Source organism: Copadichromis virginalis, linkage group LG15 (genome assembly GCF_057382275.1).
Source record: "Copadichromis virginalis isolate Kocher_CV1m ecotype Utaka linkage group LG15, C_Virginalis_male_GT1.1, whole genome shotgun sequence".
Classification (NCBI taxonomy): domain Eukaryota; kingdom Metazoa; phylum Chordata; class Actinopteri; order Cichliformes; family Cichlidae; genus Copadichromis; species Copadichromis virginalis.
The window spans coordinates 3,457,062-3,478,233 of NC_140632.1; the positions used below are offsets into that span (position 1 = coordinate 3,457,062).

General features: G+C 43.6%; 1 protein-coding gene across 1 annotated transcript in view; it reads right to left on the minus strand.

Moving 5' to 3' along the window:
* Positions 1–114: 114 nt before the first annotated feature.
* The window catches only part of phip (PHIP subunit of CUL4-Ring ligase complex), a 42,489-nt gene continuing 21,431 nt past the window's right edge, over positions 115–21,172 (minus strand). Inside the window, exons 22-40 of the mRNA XM_085431376.1 lie at positions 20,946–21,043; positions 20,594–20,801; positions 20,336–20,446; positions 19,968–20,075; positions 18,131–18,255; positions 16,972–17,054; positions 16,752–16,863; positions 15,582–15,643; positions 15,322–15,477; positions 7,782–7,902; positions 7,581–7,706; positions 7,271–7,346; positions 7,016–7,075; positions 6,761–6,913; positions 6,168–6,320; positions 5,849–6,060; positions 5,514–5,758; positions 5,034–5,177; positions 115–4,941 (exon numbers count right to left, since the gene is read on the minus strand). Of these exons, the coding sequence (XP_085287502.1) occupies positions 4,238–4,941; positions 5,034–5,177; positions 5,514–5,758; positions 5,849–6,060; positions 6,168–6,320; positions 6,761–6,913; positions 7,016–7,075; positions 7,271–7,346; positions 7,581–7,706; positions 7,782–7,902; positions 15,322–15,477; positions 15,582–15,643; positions 16,752–16,863; positions 16,972–17,054; positions 18,131–18,255; positions 19,968–20,075; positions 20,336–20,446; positions 20,594–20,801; positions 20,946–21,043 (3,057 nt within the window). The 3' untranslated portion in view covers positions 115–4,237. The remainder of the gene's footprint in view (positions 4,942–5,033; positions 5,178–5,513; positions 5,759–5,848; positions 6,061–6,167; positions 6,321–6,760; positions 6,914–7,015; positions 7,076–7,270; positions 7,347–7,580; positions 7,707–7,781; positions 7,903–15,321; positions 15,478–15,581; positions 15,644–16,751; positions 16,864–16,971; positions 17,055–18,130; positions 18,256–19,967; positions 20,076–20,335; positions 20,447–20,593; positions 20,802–20,945; positions 21,044–21,172) is intronic.

A 21,172-nucleotide genomic window follows, 5' to 3' on the forward strand; every position in this document is an offset into this window, starting at 1 on the left:
GTTGTTCATTCTTCTGCACCTCATTTCCCACCTGCAGCTCGAGCGTCAGTGTTTTTTCATTATCATTATTATTATTTTATCTTTATACAACAAAGAAGCAACAAGCATTAAAAGTGAATATGGAAACACAACTTTTTATTCACTTAAAATATTGGTATGAACTAACAGGACAGCAGTACTCCCCTACACATACATTCTAGCCTTATGCTTATTTTTTTTGCATTAATTCCTTTATATATATATTTATATTTAAAAAAAAAAAAAAGTATCCAAACTAACAAAGACGACCTCATCAATTCACATGAAAAAGACCCCTTCTCCTCCTCTTCTGAAAACATACCCAAAATTCTTCCTGGTGGCTAACATGAAGTCCCTTCTCTCTCTCTCTCTCTCTCTCTCTCTCTCTCTCACACACACACACACACACACACACACACAGTGACCATTAACCAAAGACTGTGATGCCAAAACAGCACAGCTCTGCCACACATTAACACAGGCCAGTGTGAATGTTTACATGAGCTCTGAAATGTAGCGTCAAGGCAGAGGTGCTGCTCTGAACCAGTAACACCACCACCTTACATTAGAATCTGAAAACCTAACGGCATATATACCTCCACCGTATAAAGAGCTGGATACAGATGTGTGTGATGTCTGTTTGAATGGCTTAACACCCAAAGTCTTGCTTATACACCAGTGAGTTCTTTTTAAGGCCCCTTTAAAATGATTAGGTTGCACACATTGATCTGCCACGGTTAAGGTAATATGACCAGCTACGCTATATCAGCGCATCTACTTTGACCCGTGATGAGTACAGGTAGTGTGATGATCTGATGAATAGGGTGTCACAGCAGAAATAACCACATCTGATACCCACTGCATTCCCACTTTGACTGTATTTCAGTGAAGAAAAAAAAATAGATGGAAAAAATATACAGTATCCTTACCCATCACCTTATTGCATGGGGATTAAATGGCTATGTAGCACACCAGTAGTTCCTAATTTAATATGGCCGTGTAACCGATATCTCACAGTCCCATGTAGTTCTGGAGGACTGTTTATTTTTCAGCTGGCTCATGTAAACACATTAAAGGGGATCTATTAAACTTCTTATTTTCTGATATATTTATATATTGTTATAATGGTGCCGATTCAATTAATGACATCAGGATATGTTATGGTGGCCCATCTGAGCCAGAAGCTCAGGGTTCGTCTAAACACTTTGTTTCCAAACGTTTTTTTCATTTCTTGGCTCTGTATGATGTCAGCGAAAGCCGACACCTCCTTATACGGTCATTTGAGCACAGAAGCTCCGCCCACAGATTGTTTGTTTGCGGGAGCCACACAATAAAAGGAAAGCTGGCATAACAGCAGAGGGAGAGCTTGTTTAAGACACTGGATCAACTAGAACTACACCAAGGTCCAGTAGAGGGTAAAAAGGATAATTCTGAACTGTGAATTAGGCAGAACTATTGTAATGGAGTCCATTACAACAGAATACATGGACATGGACGTCGGAGTAAAAGGTCCCCTTTAAAAATAAAGTCATACCTCAAATTTGAAAATCCTGGTCAAAGCAAGCCCATCTCTGCTTTCATCACATGATAAAAAAATCTTTAAATCTTTGTGTTTCTGAAGAGTTTTTAGAGTGGTTTTTTTTTTTATTAAAGCCATGAATTATTACAATAAAGTTTCTCCACAACATAAATATTATCATAGGCAAATATAACCTTGAAACCCCAAGAATAAAATTCATTTTCATGTCATTTGTGGAGGATAGTGTCAGTGTTTTTAGGCAATTTTTGAATGAAACTCTTCACAAACACAGCATAAACAAAGCAATTATGAACCACCAGAACATCTGAAATAGGTGTGGCAGAGGATAAAAAACCCATCTTCACATATGCGGCCACTGGTATATCGTCCTTTATGGCAGGGACACAAACAGAAAACAGCCAACGCGTCATATGTAAAACAGCTCAACACACTCACCATGGAGACAATAAAATCTCTTTAGAAAATAAAACACATTCAAAAGCCATGTTCTACAACTTCAGTGCCCAAAGACAGAATTTGGCATTGACAAATCCATAACAACAACAAAAAGACATTGACAATAAAGATGAACAGATGAGATATACGTTTAGTAATATGTGACGAGACCTATGAAAAGAACCAGGTGTATATTGATGCTACCATCCAGTTCCGTCCAGTCAGTCCTGCAACACGAGTGGAAACTCATGGATTCTGGCATTCACTCACTCCGTGCTGTGGGGAAAAAACCCCAAACAAAACAGAAAAACCCCACAAAAAAAACAAAACCCATCTTTATAAACTCTCACCTGTGTGTACAAAGAGTGACATAATATGTTTGTCCCCTGTCAAAATGTTAATGTTTCGGTCTTTTCATTATTTTCCTCACGAGCCTGTCAGGTCTAGTCCGCTCCCCGAAGTCCAGTTTCTCTGAACCCAGTGACGAGCGGGACCGGGAGATCCGAAACGATAACAAACACTAAAAAAATAAAGGCCCCAAAGAGGAGAAACCAAGGATTCAATATGCCAGAGTAGCAAAGGCACACAATCAGAAAGATGAAGGTAAGACTTGTCTCTTTCTCCGGTTTGCTTTCAGTTCAAATTCAGTCCGATCCCAGTTTGATCCGTCTCCTTCCTGTTTGCAGCAGGCGTGAGAAAGTGCTAGAACATGCGAGACAGATTTGCGTGTGTCTATGTGTGTGCGTACAAGTTTGGAGTCACCGTGGAAACATATCGACACTTTAAAACTTTATATGTTTAAAGATTTTAAAATACACATGGTTACTCCCTAAGACTGCATTGATAACCGGTCTCTGGTAAGTGCATCTCAAAGCTAGTCACCCGAAGCTCCACCCCTCTGTACCTTAGGTATAAACTGACAATAGGTTGGTTATAGGATAATATATCGACATGAGTAATGGTATGCTTACAACAACAGTAAATTTCTTTTCAGCTGCTATAAATACATTTCTTTGAGAGGTTTTCACAACGATCAAACTGTATGCCACTGTTTGCACGCTGAAATGACACGCTCAGTTGTGTTATTAAAAAAACAAACAAACGAAAAAACATACACACATTCCTTCAATTACCCGCATAGTCACAACTAAGTTCGTACACAAACAGGCACATGTACTTTGCAGGGCAGAAGCCAAGCACGCATACACCTACATGCACGCACGCACCCATACAAAAGACATAAAGGCACAAGGTATTGCTAATGTTGAGGACGCTTTGAAACATGAACTAGAGAGACATAAATGACCCTTTTCACCCATGCATCCTTTTTCTCCTCCTCGCCACAGTAAAAACAGCATCAGGAAAAGGAAAAAAAAGTTGCTTCCTCTTTCTAATAACATGCAAAGAGAAAAGAAAGGAAAAGAAAAAACACCCACACACATCAATAGTAAACAAAACCTACAGATCTACAGTACCTCCGAAAAGGTACACCATTTGGTATTTTAGCGCAGACAGATAGGTCAGCCAACGTGTAAGACTTCCAAAACAGAGAGCAGTGATCACGTACAAATCTTAGAAAAAGCAGAGAGCAGGTTGTATAAAAAAAGACTGGGAACAATGAGGAAGGGAGGGAGAGAGGGGGAAGCGGGAAAAGGACGTTGTTAGGCCAGCGGTCCCGTCGTCCATTACCGCGTTCAGCTCCGTGGGCATCTTCCATCTGTCCAGCGGAGACGCTTGAAAAGTCCTCAAAAATAGTAAAAGTTAGATAAGATACATCTGGCCTCCTCGTGATTTTTTTTTCAAGTACTAAAAGTCTCCAACTACCAACAACTTTACCCAATCTGACACCAAACTGTGTACAAGGTCAGAAGGAGACAGAGTGGTTCACAAGAGAGGAGTCACAACACCGTCGACATGAGGCTCTGTGATTCGCGCTCCTGCGGGATCCAACATGGATCAATAATGTAGGAGGAGCTGGAACACGCGAACATGCCATCGGATGTCGTACAGATGTGCTTACTGGGCAAGAGAGGAAGGTGGAAGGGGAGGGGCAGCGACAAGGAGTGGGCTGGTAACTCTTTGCTCTCCTCAGCTTCAAATAGCAGCAGCTGAACCAGCGACTCCATGGATGTACGCACACATACGCACACAAATGCATACACCGCTAAGCGTGACTTCCTCCACTCCGCCCTCCCAGTCCTCCAACGCACGAGCGAACATGTCCCAGCCTGCGTGGCTCCTCCGTTACCAGCCAATCAGGTTGGCTTTGGCTTTCTCTGTCAGTTTGCGGACACGCCCTTTTGAGGAGGTGCCAAAGGTTATTGATGAGTCCTCAAACAGCAGCTGCCTTTGCTCCTCCTCGGAGTCCTCCTCCATGTACCAGGCTGACCGTCGACCTTGGTTACGTGTGCGCATGGACCCTCCTGCCTCGTCGCCTGCCTCCTCCTCCTCCTTAGGAGGTTCTTTTCGGCTGGGTCGTTGGGTCTGGAACGGAGGCGTGCCCTCTTCGTTGGCCCTTCTGCTGCTCCTCCTCAGTGGCGAGGGCTCCGGTGACTCAGGAGGAGGAGCAGGTTCCTCGATTCTCACCACTCGGGGCCGGCCACGCCGTCTCGGCGTCGACGCCATGCCAGAGTCCGACAACACTTCCTGTGCAGAAGACATGCCACCTTCGTCGCCTGTAGACGGGTCGACCTCGTCGTCAGGGGTGAAGCTCCTGCGGCTGCCGCTCTGTCTTGTGTCCTCCGCCTCCTGCTTGCTCTTCCTGCCTCTCTTCTTGCCAGGTGGGCGACCTCGCGGTCTTGAAGGGCTGGCCGGGGTTGAGACCTCTGGTGGACTCACTGGCGGCTCTGTTCTCGACTTCCTCCCCCTTCTTCCCACACCTAGGGTCACATGACTACCGTGGCCATTCAGGTGGACTGTGCTATGAGATGAAGTGCTGCCAGGAGAGCCTGAGATGGAAAAGAACAGAAACGTAAATGTTTACGTCCTGATCGTAAACCTTTGCTTTACACGGTCACATGATTGTGACGTGATCTCTTACCTGGTGTGTGTCGAACAGGTGTCCTGAGTTTCCGTCGAGTGCTTCCGCTGCTACTCTCTGTGGGTTGGGAAGGTGTCACCTTCTCAGGAGCTGGTGATGACGAAGCTGGCACAGAGTTATGAGCCCGCAACGAGCGAGTCGACTCTGTTAATGAGAAGGAGATAGAAGAAGGAAATAAACAGCCAGGCTAGGCAGCAGGCGAGGAGATGTAGTGTGCTTTCTTGTCCAGCATCAGATAAGAAAATCAACATCACTTTGGTTAGCATAGCTTAGCATAAAGGCTGAAAAACAGGCAGCGTATAGTTAGCCTAGCTTTGTCCAAAGGTAACAAAAGGTGACTGTCAGCGACTCACAAACTTGTGTTGTGTGTGTATAAAAACCAAAATGTAACAGCAACATGCTGTGGCCGACTACTCCTTTGCCTGCTGCAGTGACTTCCTGGAGCGTTATCGTATTTATTGAACACGTCTGTGATGATACCTGTTGTGCTCGGCGTGCTGTTCGTGACGTTATGTGATGAGGATGAGGAGGGTAGTGAGTGTGTAGTATGGCGCGCAGCGCTACGCGTGCGTCCTGGAGCTGGCATTTCTGCTTTGCCGTTGACCATCTGAGGCGGCTGCTGCTTGACGGGGATGCTCTGCCTCAGAGAGGAGGGTCGTGAAGGGACAGGCGAAGGCTCCTTCTTTGCGTTCACTCTGGACGATACGCGTCTCTTCCTCTCTGGGCTAGAAATGAAATCAAAAAGTAACCGAGTGTGACATCAGGTTAAAAAATATATATATTTAAAGCTGCAGAGAAAGTTAAATTTCATCTACCTGGACGCGGTGCTGCTTGCAGGAGATTCGCTTCTCCTCCTCCTCCTCTTCATTACGTGCCGTGTCTGTCTGTCTGTAGTGTGTCGTGTCTGTCTGTCGGTGCCTTGTTTGGTCAGTTTATCAGTCAGGCCGTGGATGGCTTTGTAGTCAGCCAGGATGGGGCTGATATGCTCCTCAAACAGGGCAGAAAGCCTTAGGCTCATACTATAAATCTGAAGAAGTTAAAAAAAATAATAATTTGAGGATTTAATTTTATGGACCCATAAAATCTATATTATAGGCATAATGAGCTGTAAATGTGTGTGTTTGTGACCCTCACCCGAGACTTCTTACTGGGCGTGTAAGCTTTGGAATTACTAAAAATGAGCCTGACATCCTTGCAGAGCTCGATGGGAGACTGGTACTTTCCTTCCGTCAGCGTGTTGAGAACAGTGCCAAAGTCCATCGGTGATTCGACTATTTGCAGGTAGTCCTTGAAGAAGCAGAGGGACAGTTGGGATTTTTCATCTTTCATTGAATTGTTTTCAAAAGATGACAGAAAGGAGAGAGAGAGAGAAATGGGAAAGAAGTGAGAGAATAGAGAGGTTTGAAGTTTTTACTGTCAATGAGCTGAAAAGGAAAAAAAACCAGAAGTGAAAGAACTGCACCCTTCTTCTTTTGAAGAGAACTCAAGGCCACTGAAGCTGTGAGTCTGTTCACATCATGAATGAAGAGGCCTTTGCCTCAAACAGCACTCATCATAATTGAACTGGAGCCACTTGTGCCCCCTGAAAACACAAATCAATGTGATTGTGATGGAAATTTACAAGGAGCTAAAAATTCAGATCAGCTCCAGAGAGTTGAGTTTGATTCTGAGCTCGCAGGTCTGCACCGCACATAACACAAAAAGCGAGAGGTTTGTTGCATAGTTACCGGGTACTCTTGTAGGTCTACGGGTTCTCTGAAGGGCTCAGAGTCTTCACATTGAAAGATGAGATCCAGCAGCTCTTTGCAGCGTCCCTTCCACGCGTGAGGGTCGTACGAATGAGGTCGAGCTCGCAGCTGGCGCTGCATGGGTCGACGGGCCTGTGGGAATTAGTAAAAAAACAGTAAACGGCCATTTCTGATACCGAACCTGCATCGACACTGACACTGTATCCGCTCGTGTGAATCTGTTACATATGTTACCTTGTGGTTCCGTGTGGATGTTCCAGGAGTATTAGTATCTTCGTCCTCTTCCTCGTCATCCTAAATAGGATAAAAGAAAAATAATCTAACATGTTTCTCTGTCAGCTTAATTAATTATATTTTTTAGCTCAATAATTCAAAAAAGAAGGAAAAAAAGCGAGATTAGTGTCTATTTTCAAAGCTTTACGCTTAACGTGCCCGGATCATCGTGTGAATGAATGCAGTGTAAGCATGCATACGGACAGTCACACACACCTCGTCTTCAGAGTCAGAGAAGGTCGCCTTCTTCATAGTTTTATAGAGGGGCATGATGTCTGTCAGACTTTGGTCCCTGTGGAAGAAATGAGGAGGAATCAGGAGTTATTCCTCTGTGATAGGACAGGGTCAATGATCTAAAAATTATTCATGTCAAATTATTAAACCCAAAAAGTCGACTGTTGCAGCTGTTGGGAAAGCTACATGTGGGGAATGAAACATTCATTGATGAGTAAGGAGGACATTTCAGATGATTATTTTCACATCACGTAACTGTGATTTAGTAACGCTCGACATTAAATGTGCTCACTTAATGAACTGCAGCATGAGGTCAGAGACAAACTTGGCGGTGGTGACGATGAATGACCCCGGCTCGTTGAACGTCTGGGCGTTGTGTTCTATGTAGCGAACCTCCCACATCAGAGAGGAGAGCCGCCTGAAAGGAAAACGCAGCTGTTACGGTCGGTCTCTTTCACACGCGCTCTGTATGTGATAACCCGAGAGGACGCACCTGTAGAAGCGGTTCACCAGCCTTTGGCGTATAGTGCTGAGGTCAGTGACGTAGGCCACTACTGTGCAGTACGTGGGGTATGCCTGCAGGTCCACTGGGAAGGCAAACGGTGCTGCAACATCTGTGTTTGTTGAAGCAAGTACGTGATAAGAGAAATACACATGAGTTATATTAGTGGTGCACATGAGCCAATGGGATCCACATTTGGTATTATGAGGAATTAAATCAGTTTAAACATAACAGAAAAACACGAACTGATTTATTTTCTATGGCAGGATGGTGTGCATGTGTTTCTTTAATCCATTTGCTGAAATTGATTTTGATTCCTTTCCAACAAAAGAAGCCCTGCAACAGCAATGCAAACACTTTTATCCTGTTTTTCTTTCTGCAGCTATTCTGAACATCCCTGTCTTAATTTAGATGTTTCCAATGGAGAAAAATATTTGATAAAAATCTTGTTCTGCAAAAAACAGTCTGCTCTTCATTATGATTACTTATTTCTCTTCATTTCCTTTCACCTATCGGACCATCATGGAGGATGTTTCTGTCCCTCAAATGCACTTTGAAGATGGCTGGCTCCAGACCCACATATCATACCCGGAACCTTTTATCATTTATTACATATAAATACCACGTGATAGCTCCATTTAACACTGTTAGGGAACAAAATCTCTCTCTTTTGGCATCTTTGCTTCCTGCACCCTTTCATCTCATCCTCATATCTCTGTTTAACTTTGTCACTGAATGGAGCTTTAGCATAACTGGAAAACATTCCTGATAGTGAACCATGGGCTAGATTTAGGACAAAACCCTTCCTTTACCTTAAAAATAGGAAACTTTAAGGATTTGCTAAATAGGCAGAGTGTCAGTTTTGTGACTGAAAGGTGTGGACTTGGTTCTTTTTGCTTCTAACTTTATTGTTCATATATTTGAAAAATTGTTTTCACTCAGAACACAAAATCAGAGTTGGAATTTTAATTTTTTATGTGTCTATGATAGTTTGCAGTAGGAGTGCTGATTTACTTGGAATGCCTGGGGAAGAGGTTATCAGCACAAACACATAATAGGTTTGGGTGTGACGGCTCAAAGCTCCGAGGGCAGTGCCAAAGCTCTTCACTGAATCCTAACACTGAATGCTGATACTGGTATTTTTGATGAAACAGAGCAGAACTTAGGATAACTTAGTGTGGAGCATTGTAGCTAGGAGCAAAGGCAAAATACAACAGACAAACCTTGGACATATCACAGTCAGCACAGTTAGTTTTTACAGTGACTAGAGTGATGTGCAGTGTTTCAGGTTTTTAGTAGGGGTGCAACGATACTCGTATCGATATTGAACCGTTCGATACAGTGCTTTCGGTTCGGTACGCATATGTATCGAACAATACAACATTTGTAATTTATTTTATCAACTTTCCTTCTGACGATGCTGTCTGTGTTGAGCGCTCAGTGAATCTGCGTTCGACTACTCCGCCTAGGCTGCACTGTCGAGCGCAGATCCACTGAGCGTTCAACACAGACAGCATCATCAGAAGGAAGAGCGCAGGGCAAGCTAGCGAGACAGAAGTTAAACTCTCCTTACAACATGGCAAATTGAACCTCCCCCACCCTCATTCAGATCTGGCATTTGGAATTATTTTGGTTTTCATGTGACGTATGACCCTGACGGTAAGCGCGTCATGGACTAAAGTAAAACAGTATGTTGGATGTGCCACGCAATGCTCAATTACATGGGTGGGACCTAGTGTGTTAGCGCAGTTAGCTCGTCAACGTGTTGGCCGTCTAGCCCCACGCAGGGGTAGCTCGTTAACGGAGATTTGCCGTGTTGTGGCGTTAACGTCATTTCAACGAGATTAACGCTGACAGCACTAGTGGGAACACAACGAATATGACTGCACATTTACCCCGACATCATCCTGGTGCAAAGACAAGTGGAAGTAGACAAAAACAACAAGCATGCATGCTACAAACTTTACCCGAGTCATTTAGACAGCCGTTAGCACATGATTCTCCTTATGGGGACCTGATATGTTCCCGTGAGCTAGCCAGGGAGCACAGCCGTTTATTGACATCTGCAGAAGAACACTGCCGCTAGCTAACTGCTCAGCGCGGCAACCGCACAGCAACAACACACAGAGCGCCCTCTGACCCCGGAAGGACACACCGTCGCAGCGAGAAGGCGTCACCCGTCACTATGGCAACATAAACAAAACATAACTGTACAAACAGAACCCCGAACAGCCCTGACCCGCTACATAGCCCCCACCTAAGGGGTCAGTCGTCCCCGACGACCCCATTACCCCACACAAAGTCCTGCAAATGTCCAGGTGCCTTCTTTTGGCGCGCCGGCCGATCACGACCAGCGGGGGAAAAGTTACTCGGGTCAGAACATGGGGTGCCACCATCATCCCACTTCTGACACCAATGTGGCGAGCTCAGACAAGGAGGAGACGGAGGTGTCGTTTGGTCTTGCTTCCCGTGAGCTAGCCAGGGAGCACAGCCGTTTATTGACATCTGCAGAAGAACACTGCCGCTGGCTAACTGCTCAGCGCGGCAACAGCACAGCAACAACAACAACACCACCACACAGGGCGCCCTCTGACCCCGGAAGGACACACCGTCGCAGCGAGAGGGCGTCACCCGTCACTATGGCAACATAAACAAAACATAACTGTACAAACAGAACCCCGAACAGCCCTGACCCGCTACATAGCCCCCACCTAAGGGGTCAGTCGTCCCCGACGACCCCATTACCCCACACAAAGTCATGCAAATGTCCAGGTGCCTTCTTTTGGCGCACCGGCCGGTCACGGTCACTCGGGTCAGAACATGGGGTGCCACCATCATCCCACTTCTGACACCAATGTGGCGAGCTCAGACAACGAGGAGACGGAGGTGTCGTTTGGTCTTGCTTCCCGTGAGCTAGCCAGGGAGCACAGCCGTTTATTGACATCTGCAGAAGAACACTGCCGCTAGCTAACTGCTCAGCGCGGTAACCGCACAGCAACAACAACACACAGAGCGCCCTCTGACCCCGGAAGGACACACCGTCGCAGCGAGAAGGCGTCACCCGTCACTATGGCAACATAAACAAAACATAACTGTACAAACAGAACCCCGAACAGCCCTGACCCGCTACAATATGCTGCCGAGAATATAGCCCAGAAGAAGCGTATAGTATAGCTTTTATTTTGGAAAGAGCCATTTCTCTGTAATAAACTCTCTTTTCGTAAGATGAGTGATTCCTCAATCAGATACAGGTGTTACCGCGCCAGATCCGCGGCCCCGAACCGTAGTAAGGAAACCTCTGGCAGTTACTTGAAGGTTCCGTAACTGACTCGTAGCCGGAAACAGCTTACTATACAGGTCAACTCCGCTAGCAAAAAGATCGAAGGAGGCGTAGGAAACTTCTTTACCGAACTTTATTTCTTCTCTAAGGCACGAACACCGCGTACAGTGGGCTGAAACAGTTTACTCACACCGAGCATCGCCGACACAACTCTGGCTGTCGAGGGAGTTATTATATTCCTTTTATTTATTTTCTTTTCGTCTCTTCTGTAGCTAACCGTTACTTTTTCCCCTTCTCCGCTCTCTCTCTTCACACACACCAGGCAGTCCCGCTACACACATCCCGAATACATTTCCCATCAGGCTTCATCCTTAAAGGGCCATGCCTGTAACACAGGGCTTGCAAAATCGCTAGCCCGACGCCCCGGGGCTCGCGAGCTATTGTCGGGCTATTGTAGGAAGGAAAAATATATGTCAATGCTTTTGCATTCTTTCAGAAATGTAGCTGGGTAATTAGGTCATTGGCATCGGTGAGCCACTGTCAATATGTGACATATTGAAATCGCGTTTGAATTTGCGCTTGTTTTTTGCTTTCACTTTGCAATCGCGCGAACTGTGTATAGAGAGCGACAGTACTGATTGGTGAGTGATGATAATTTGCGCACCAATTCCTCTGACATCGTCTTATCAATCGTTAGCTTACTACGCAAACATGACGAGTGAAATCTCCCGCAGCAAGCTTAAACATATGAGAGGTTGATCGCGCAGAGAATCGCTGACCGTTATGGGTGTGTGTGTGTGTGTGTGTGTGTGTGTGTGTGTGTGTGTGTGTGTGTGTGTGTGTGTGTGTGTGTGTGTGTAAAAGCAGCAGGATATATATTTTAGTTCTGCTGAGCCAAATAAGACAGGTCAGGGTGAAGAAGTTATGACAAATCAGACTATAAGGCAAAAAGAAAGTGCAGCTTTATGGTTTCATGGACAAAAGAATCTCTGTGGCTGCAATATGACGAGCTAAATAACCAGGGCTGCACATAAGTGGTCCGCAGGTGGACATTCGCTGTGAAAAAAAAAAAAAACGCGCACAAGATATGAAGTTGCAACGCGTGTTTGCATGCATACGATTTTCTGGAGGAGGACAGACATTTGTTTAAAACTCTTAAAGATGTCGAAGAAGCTCCTTTAAGCAATTACTTTGGTGTTCCTCCACCTCCAAAGAAATGTCAGAAGGAGTCCGAACCACAAAAGAAGCGCGTATTCTCGGAAAAGTGGTTGCAGGAGGTGAGCTGGCTTCAGACAAATGATGAACGCACAGAGATGTGGTGCGGAATGTGCCGTGAAAATCCCACTCTAGTGGACAAAAACAGCCTTTTATATGGACGCAAACGCGCGTTGCAACTTCTTATCTGGTGCGCGTCTTTTATTTTGACAGCGAATGCGCACATGCGGACCACTTATGTGCACCCGTGTAAATAACATAATGTTCTGCCGGGTGTGTTGTTGGTTTTCTCTCGATTTCTGAGTCGACAAGCGTCTTTGTTACTGGGACCAGTCATTTTAAGAAAGGCCCCCATTAGAACCCATGAGAAATGCAAGAAATGCATTATTGCTCAGTCTGCAATATCTTTCCCAGAACAAACACCAATTGCAAATAACATACTAAAAATAAACCTGAAAAATCTGTTTAGAACAGCTACTATGTTGCAAAGAGTGAACTACCACTGGCAAAATTTAGCAGTCTTTGCAAACTTCAAAAAGCAAATGGCCTCGATCTTGGTTCCACTTGTCTCTTACCCGTGACTTCAGTGGAAATTTCAAATTCAGGATCTGACACAGACTGATTCATGTCCTACACAGTTCTTACAAGTTCATAGAAATTTCTGTTCAATTAGAATCAAGTATTTGAGTTGATGATTGTAATTTTTATACAATGTTCTAATTTGTTTTTCAACAATTTTTTGATTAATGTTTTGTTTCCTTTACAATATTATACTTTAATGTATAATATTGTAAAGGAAACAAAACAGGAAACAAAACATCAATCAGAAAATTGCTCTTTTTTATTCGGGCTACTTACATTTATTTTGGGCTACCAAAAACTGAAGAGTCCCTGCCCGAAGGGCTACCAGGGATTTTGAAATTTTGCGAGCCCTGAGATATATTTATTTTTTTAATTACTTTTGTTTCAGCAACATTAAATTTAAAAACTGTACTTTTGAGTTAAAATATATATTTATAATTTTAATAAATGACAAATTAAAAAGGCATGAACATTTTTTTGTATCGAAAAAATATCGAACCGTGACACCAAAGTATCGAACCGAACCGTGAATTTTGTGTATCGTTGCACCCCTAGTTTTTAGGTACATTTCTACACAGAGATCGGTTCATAAGGAAAACTGCAGAGAGCACGAGAGCACCTGCATCTTTGCTCATTTTACTCAGCGCGCACATGGAGCTCTGCAACACGATACGTTATTTTTATGCATTTTACTTTTTTTATCGCTCTACAATAGGATCAGTTATAGAAAACTTTGAAATGTCTAGTAGTACAACGATGTTTAGTGTTAGTATGTGTGTAGTAGTGAGTAGTAATGTGTGTATTCTTACAGCAAAAAAGAGCAACGTGACCATTTATAGATGTGGTGCAGCTGCAGCAAGTTCATTAACATGATTGGAACCTGATCCCTGCTGATCCCCATGTTAATGATTTGACTGCACAGGTTTATATGGTGGACTCATTCTTTATAAAGCAGCCCTGCTCTGGATGAATCCTGAACACAACCCAAGCTCTTTGATTTACTCTGAGAACGACTCCCTCGACTTCCAAGACCCCTCGGAGCCCGCTCGTTTCTAACACAGTCCATTGCCCTCATATCAAAACCAGTTGACATGCAAATTTGCGCTGCTTTTGGTAGATTGCATTGGTCATTATTTAAAAGTACCAAGTCTTACATACGTACATACGTATATTGAATGTGACACGTGACACAAACACAAATGGAGAATGTAACATTGCATTTCAATAAATGTAATATGAATGAAAATCAAAAGAATTGGGACAGACTTAGATTTTTTTTAAACATATAGATGTTAATAATCGTTGTTTGTGAAACGATGTTCGTGCAAAGTTTCGTTTAAATTTGCACACCGATTAACTCTTTAAAGCCGGTCGGAGCGGGCTTACCATCAGGGCTTTATGAGCCTATACTGGTGTTTTTAAAAGTTATGTTTGACTTTATGACTTTCTGTGTCGTTTCTGGGATGCTTAGGACTCATATTGCACTGCTGGAAATAGTTTATTTTGATGCACATGCTGTTTTTTTTGCAAATTTGCATTGTAAGATTTATTTTCGTTTTTTCCTGCAGTGTATAAAAATTGGTGTATTTCAAAAATAAAACTATGAAGACACTTAAAATAAATTTCCTGTGGTGGTAAACTATTTTGTGCAACTTTTTTGTATTTACAGTTTTGAGGGATAAGCTTCTTAAATTTCTCTAACTAGAAATATATGTTAAAAAAACAAAAACAATTTTCAATTTTTTTGTAGTTTATTGCACGTTTTTGCAATTTATGTAATTACTATGCACTTAATGCAGACATATTATTAAAATTTGGGCTATAATGGTTGTATTGATGTATAGCAACTTGAAATGCTCCCAAAAATGGCTCCACAGCATGTAAAAATATAATATAAGCTCTGGCGCACTTGGTTCTATGGTCGGTCTTAAAGGGTTAAGGAAGACATGAATACAGACTTATATAGATATGTTATAATCAATATAGCTGGCTGACTGTGTGTTCATAAATTAGCCATATAACCTGCCACTCCCACATACTTGCAGCTTCAGCATCACACCAATTTGCCCTGCTAAGTAAATCTGAGGCCAAGCGTGCTGTGCAGTGAGAGCTTGTGTGTGAATCTGTGTCTAATCCCCAAACTGTCACTAGAGGGAGCCATCACACCATCTTTCTTCCACTAGCAGGCCTTCAGTCTGTTCCTAATGTGTCATTACATCACTTAACGGGAATTCATGAAAGCACCTTAACATTTAGTTCACTGTGTTAGCAGCTTACTCCTTCGACCATATGATCCTGGCCCCTGGCTGGTTCATCTGACTCATGGGCTAAGAGTGGTGACTCACACTGGGAAGAGTCATCCAGCTGCTACCTTACAAGAAATGCGCCCTCACGGCGGAACTTCATATCACCGCTTACGTGGCTAATGTTAACGGGCGCTTCGTGACATCATACCGAGCGTGCAGAGCTGGTCGATGGCTTTGATGATGCGTTCGCACTCCTCGGCGCGTGTGCGGCAGCCCCATTCACCGTCCAGGGGAACGTACAGCAGCTCCTTCTGCTCCTCCTCGATGAGCGGAACACTCTGGCCCAGCTCATCCGGAAACGTGGCTGCAAAGACATAAGGACAAAACTGTCACAACTGTAAGCTGTTAAAACTGAAGGAATGAGTTCTTTGTTGTTTTTCAGATGAGCACCGCATTTCAGATTCCTACCATCATCGGGGATGGGTTCCATATCCCAAGGACTCATCTTCTCTGTGTCTCCATTATCCCAGCTGGATGGGAAACAGGGTTGGATTATAATCATCATCATCATCATCATCATCATCACATTGTAATCTTAGTATTTTGTTAGTTCTTTTGTATTTTACAAAGTCGGCATGTAGTATTGAGCATACCGCTTCATTCTTTAACAAGGTTTCAAATAATGAAGCGCTCAGTAAACATACAATATATGTATCAGTGGTTCAAACTGTAAAGTCACAGCAATGCAAAAGGTATTTTTTCCAAGCCACGAGGTGTTTCGTGCAATAGTGAGGGAGATGCAGCATAATCACAAGCAGCTATCTGTCCGAGTTTGTCCAAGCAAGTAAATTCCTGTTAAGTGTTAATGGGAATATTTTAATGACAAATATTCTGTTGGTGTTTCAGGATGTAAGAACCTGAAATCGTTATATAATAGTATTCACTATTATCTTTTTGTACCAGGAGACCAACTGGACAGTAGACAAAGTGGGAACTGATTGGAGGGTTTCACACTTTTGCAACAGCCAACATCAAAGAAAACAAAGAAGACCAAAAAAAAAAAATCCTGGTTGAAATTTCTCTGACTCATAGCGTGCCATTTTTGGGGGAAGTTTCATGGTGTCACTAAGAGGTGGCACTAGCTCTATCAAGTATGCCTCGTCTACGTTATCGTATGCCATTGTTGTACATGACTGTAGTGGAGTCTAGTAGAAACTGTCTGGTGGTGATTACATCATCTATACTTTGGCTTTCTAACCTACTGTTTCAGCGTCTCAGAGATATTTCTGGCATTCAGAGGAAAAACACGTCAAGTATGTAGTGACTGTCATCATCACCTTTGAATCTGATGACAGTCAATGTGACACTTTGCTCCTCTTTACTTCCTTTTCCTCACCATCACCAGCGAGTTCTTCTGAATGTGATTCATGTTGGTCTTGTTTGCATCATCCCTTTGATCTAATTTCTTTGTTTCTGTATGCATCTCTGCCTGTGCACATTTTTGTTCTTATATAGACCGTCTTGCAGTCTTGCCGATGCAAGACGGTCCTACCTAATGCGAATGCAACGGATTTGCTGTCATGCCAAAAAGAAGTGCAACCCTGCTGAGAATAGAGCAAATCCAAGCTGTGGTCATACCAGACATTGTAGCACTGGAACAAGCTGTCAGGATACTGGGACTGGTAGGGCTCCTGGCTCTCAATGGTTCCAAACCACCAGGCATCATCGATCACTGACCGAAACCTGTCACCTATGGAGACATCACATTACTACAGAGAACTCTGCAAAAAAGAAAATGAATGTCATATACGATATCATTTATATTTGAGTGAAGTCGCACTGCAAAGGTAAAACTGACCTATGCGCCACTGCCTTTTTCTGGCGTTGTCAAACTGCTGCCGCAACACCAAGAAGTCGATTACATCAGGCATGTCGTGGTACCTGCAAGTAGTCAAGAGATTTGTAGTAGCGGTTCACTTCTGTATGCATAAAGTATATGCTATCTGCTGTCAGGAAATATTACTGCAGTCAGTGTTTTTATCAATAACCTCTTGTCTTGTGTAAAGATATGAAACCTTGCTGAAATGTGAGTTTTATAACTGCCATGTTGCAAAGTTGAAGAGAGACCATATAACATGATATAAGACAAGAGTCCCGTAGTGTTTTAGAAAGAGTAATGACGTCGGCTCATCTTAAAAGCTGATAAATGTTTGGCATGTATTGCAGTCTGTTTAAACTCTTTTACAACAGCAGTTATTCCACAGATGATTTTAGCCAGAGCCAAAGAAAAACTATCAGTATTTATAAAACAGCACACACATTTTTGTTTCTCAACTCAGAAATGAACTTTTCTACTTCTTAAAAGTATCAACCAAATTCGAGTACTGATTTGCATGCAATCAGCTGGTGCCAAATTCGGGTATTAGAACACATCTGGACGAAAGGAAGATGAAGAGCGAGTGAGACCATGTGCCGTTAATTCAGTTATGTGTCAACAATCACACAGGCCAATGGCAGCAGCGGTGTGCAAAAAGCAGCCTTGGGTGGGGCTACGCTTTTCAAAACGCAAAGCAGGCGACACAAAGCTGGCCGTGACAACACATCTAATCTGGGGAAGCACCTTGTCAGACTCAAGAATACATCTAAAAGCTGTGGAGTGTTTGACATCTTGAAAGCCAAATACACCAGAGGTCTGTTGCCAACATATGAGCCACTGAACCCACGGATGATGGTCGGGACCCTACATCTTCTTCAGATAATTAGGTAGCTGGATAAAAATGTTTTATGTATTATTTTACAAAAAGCTGTACTGGAAAAAGGTATAACTGGGAAACAGTCCCAAATTCCCCAAACACCGGCTCTGGTACCAGCATTGTTTCAAACGTGAAAGGTACCAAACCCTATTGTTAGGGTAACTAAGTAAGATAACAGAGTTGCATTCTGACTTGCAGTCAGAGGCCAGATATGAGTCAGGAAAAACCCTGTACTCTTATGTGGAGGCAGAGAGAGACACTTACTTCATAGAGAAAGATCCCCCGGTTAATTTTCCAGTGTCTGGGTCCAGAAACGCCAACTTCAGGCAGCACAGCGTGGGCAAACCCACCTCATACTTGATGCCAACTATCTTCATCAACTCCTGCTCCTAAATGCCACAAAAAAGACATAACGAGCATGTTTGAGTTCTCAAGACAAAAAAATTAAGCAAACCATCCTGAAAGTCTCGATTAATGATTCCTCTTTCAGTTATTTCTTGTTCTTTCCTACAGGAAAGCCCCAAGTCAAGGGTTTGGTGTTTTTTTTTGTTTGTGTGTAGGGTGCAGGTTTGTTTCCAGCTGAGAAAAAGTGAAACTTAAAGATAGAAGTCTGGCTGTACAAAATACTAAGAGAAAATAAAAAGACGTCGTAGAAGAAAACGCTGCATTTCATACACTACAAGCAGCACATTCACAAGGAAGCACACTGTGCCCGCAATGCATTATGTTCTGCTGTCTGCACAGGAATTGCTATTTCAGCTTCCTCACGCAGAAGGACAGAAAAAAAATGAAATGTATACCAAATATAAAATGCAATCCTATAAACTGTTGCTCTCAAGTGTTAAAGTGTCTGAAGTTGGTGGCTTTTTTTCATTCTTCCGTAGACAGCTCCATATGCAGTTTCATAACCTTTTTTTTATGCTCGGTAGACATTTGTCTTTCGGTAGAGAGACGTTTTTAGGAAAGAAAAAATAAGATTAAACTAGGAGTGTGAAACCAGACGTGTGGCGGAGATAAAGAAGCCACACCGGTGAAAGGTTTGCAGCAAAAATCCTGTCGAATTTTGCATTGCAACAAAACAGCAGTTAATGATTACACTAACATGTGCGTGAATCCCTGGGTCCTGCTATGTATTCCTAGGAGGACAGTGTCATTTTTTTTTTTTTTTATTTGCCTTATTTTGTTTTAATCGTGTCCCGTCTGGCAGCTTTTGCAATCACAAATAGGAGCTGAGCGACTGTCGTGCCAAACACATTTTGCTTTTCCAAGATCAGCTCTATAAAGTCTCTATAGGATCTTCTTGTTCAGGGTTTAACTGTTTATTTCTTCATTTCTATTCATGTTATTCCAGTTATTACATTCAATGGGGTATACAGTATGACACGGGTAACAAATCAACACTCTTCTAGTGGTGTGTGTGTGAGAGTGTGAGAGAGAAAGAGAGAGAGTGTCAAGTGTGAGTGTGTTTGTGTGTTTTTGTCACCAAATGTACTTGAAAATGAGGGTGGAAAGCTGCAATGATGGCCCTCAAGAGCTCAGGCAGACAGAGATGGATCCGGGAAAACTGGGTAATCCCCATCCCTGCAGGACAAGAAGGGAGGGCCTAGATGGGGCGCCCAAAGCCAAGGGGCGCGAGTCCCAGATGACCAGAGGCAGCAGGCAGCCGACTCCACTAGAGGCCAGTCATACTAGCGTGAGCCGAGATCAGGGCTCCATGTGCCAAAGAACCACCCGGCAGATCGCGGACCACCAAGGAAGTGGGTCAACGACCACGCCAGAACATCCAGCCACGCGCACCAACAAATATCCACATCCCAGTGGGAGGGGGTAGCAGGGTGAACCCCTCCATACACGACCATGTCCCACACGGACCAAAGCTCAGCAAGCCCACAGCGTCTTTTTTAAAAATTTCTCATGGGCTCGCCTTTTTACCTTTGGATGTCTACATTCTTAAAAGAGAAATGTCACTGAAAATATGACACCTTCAAAATGTCAGTGAAGCCAGGATATAACTGCGGTTCACTGCATATTTAGGAGAGAGGCAGCGCTTTTCAGAGAAACGCTGCTTTGGTTCGGATTTTACTGTCAAACTGTTTCTTACCCGGAGCTCCATCTTGTGCCACGGCTGCTTCTTAGGATTGATGCTGTAAATTTTTTTCTGTTTGGCCATCTCCACGTAAGCTTCATGGCCCTGTCTGAAGTAGTACACCTGCACACACACACATATGCAAAAGAATTAACGGCTTTAACTGCACTTGTAAATTCCTTTGGTGCGCGTTTGCAATGTAATTACAACGACATGGCATAACTGCTCGAGATGTGCCCTTTTGTTTTCATGGGTGTAATGACCGTTAATGCCACATGAGGTCTCCGACTTGTGATGCAGACTTTAGTCCTTGTTGCCATGTAAAACATGACCCTGTGTTTTGGTGTGAGCAGACATGTGGTGAAGATGCGGTCGGCGTGTACCTCGTCGCCCATCTGGGGTATGTAAGGACATCTCCGGGGGACCGTGTCTGTGATCCAGGCAGAGGGAAGCCATTCCTCCAGAGTTAGCCCTTGCTCCTGAAACTGCGTCCTCTGCAAGACGCACAGCAGAATAAATATGACACGTACACTGCTTATAATCCGGCGTGAAGCAAAAGACCTGACTGAATTAAGTTAGTTCATTCGTCAGCTTCAAATAACTTCGGAGAAGGAAAATGCAGTTCATTACTGATAACAAACCTTCCTCTTCTCCTTTGGCTTCTTCTTCTTTGGTAATGCGCCATCTTTATCTGCTTTGTCTTTCTTCCTTTCCTTCTTCCCCTCCCTCTTCTTCTCCCCGTCCTCCTCTGAGCCGCTGCTTTTCTTCTTCACTTTAACGCTCTTCTTGGGCGGTTCAAGGTTGATCCCGGCATCGGCTGTCCAGTCCGAATAATCGCTGGAGTAATCGCTGCAAATACATCACGGGGCCGAGATTAAACACACAGATGTGCGGCGTCTGCTCGTGCCGCGTTCTGATTTGCATTTAGTGTGCGAACGCATCGTCGGGAGATGAGTGACGTGATAAATTGGAGATGCGCTCGGTGTTTCTTACCTCGAACTACTATGCTCATCTGGCCAGGGCTCCTTCTCCTCTTCATCCTTCTCCTCCTCTGAGGAGTGCCCGTTTATTTGCCGTACCTCCACCTCTCCCTGAAAACACATACAAAATTAAATTAGGACACAAAAGCAAATGGACAAAAAAAAGACAAAGAAAGACAAAAATCATTATAATAAAATGTAAAATCCTCAGAACATCAAAACTTAAAACTATTCACTAAA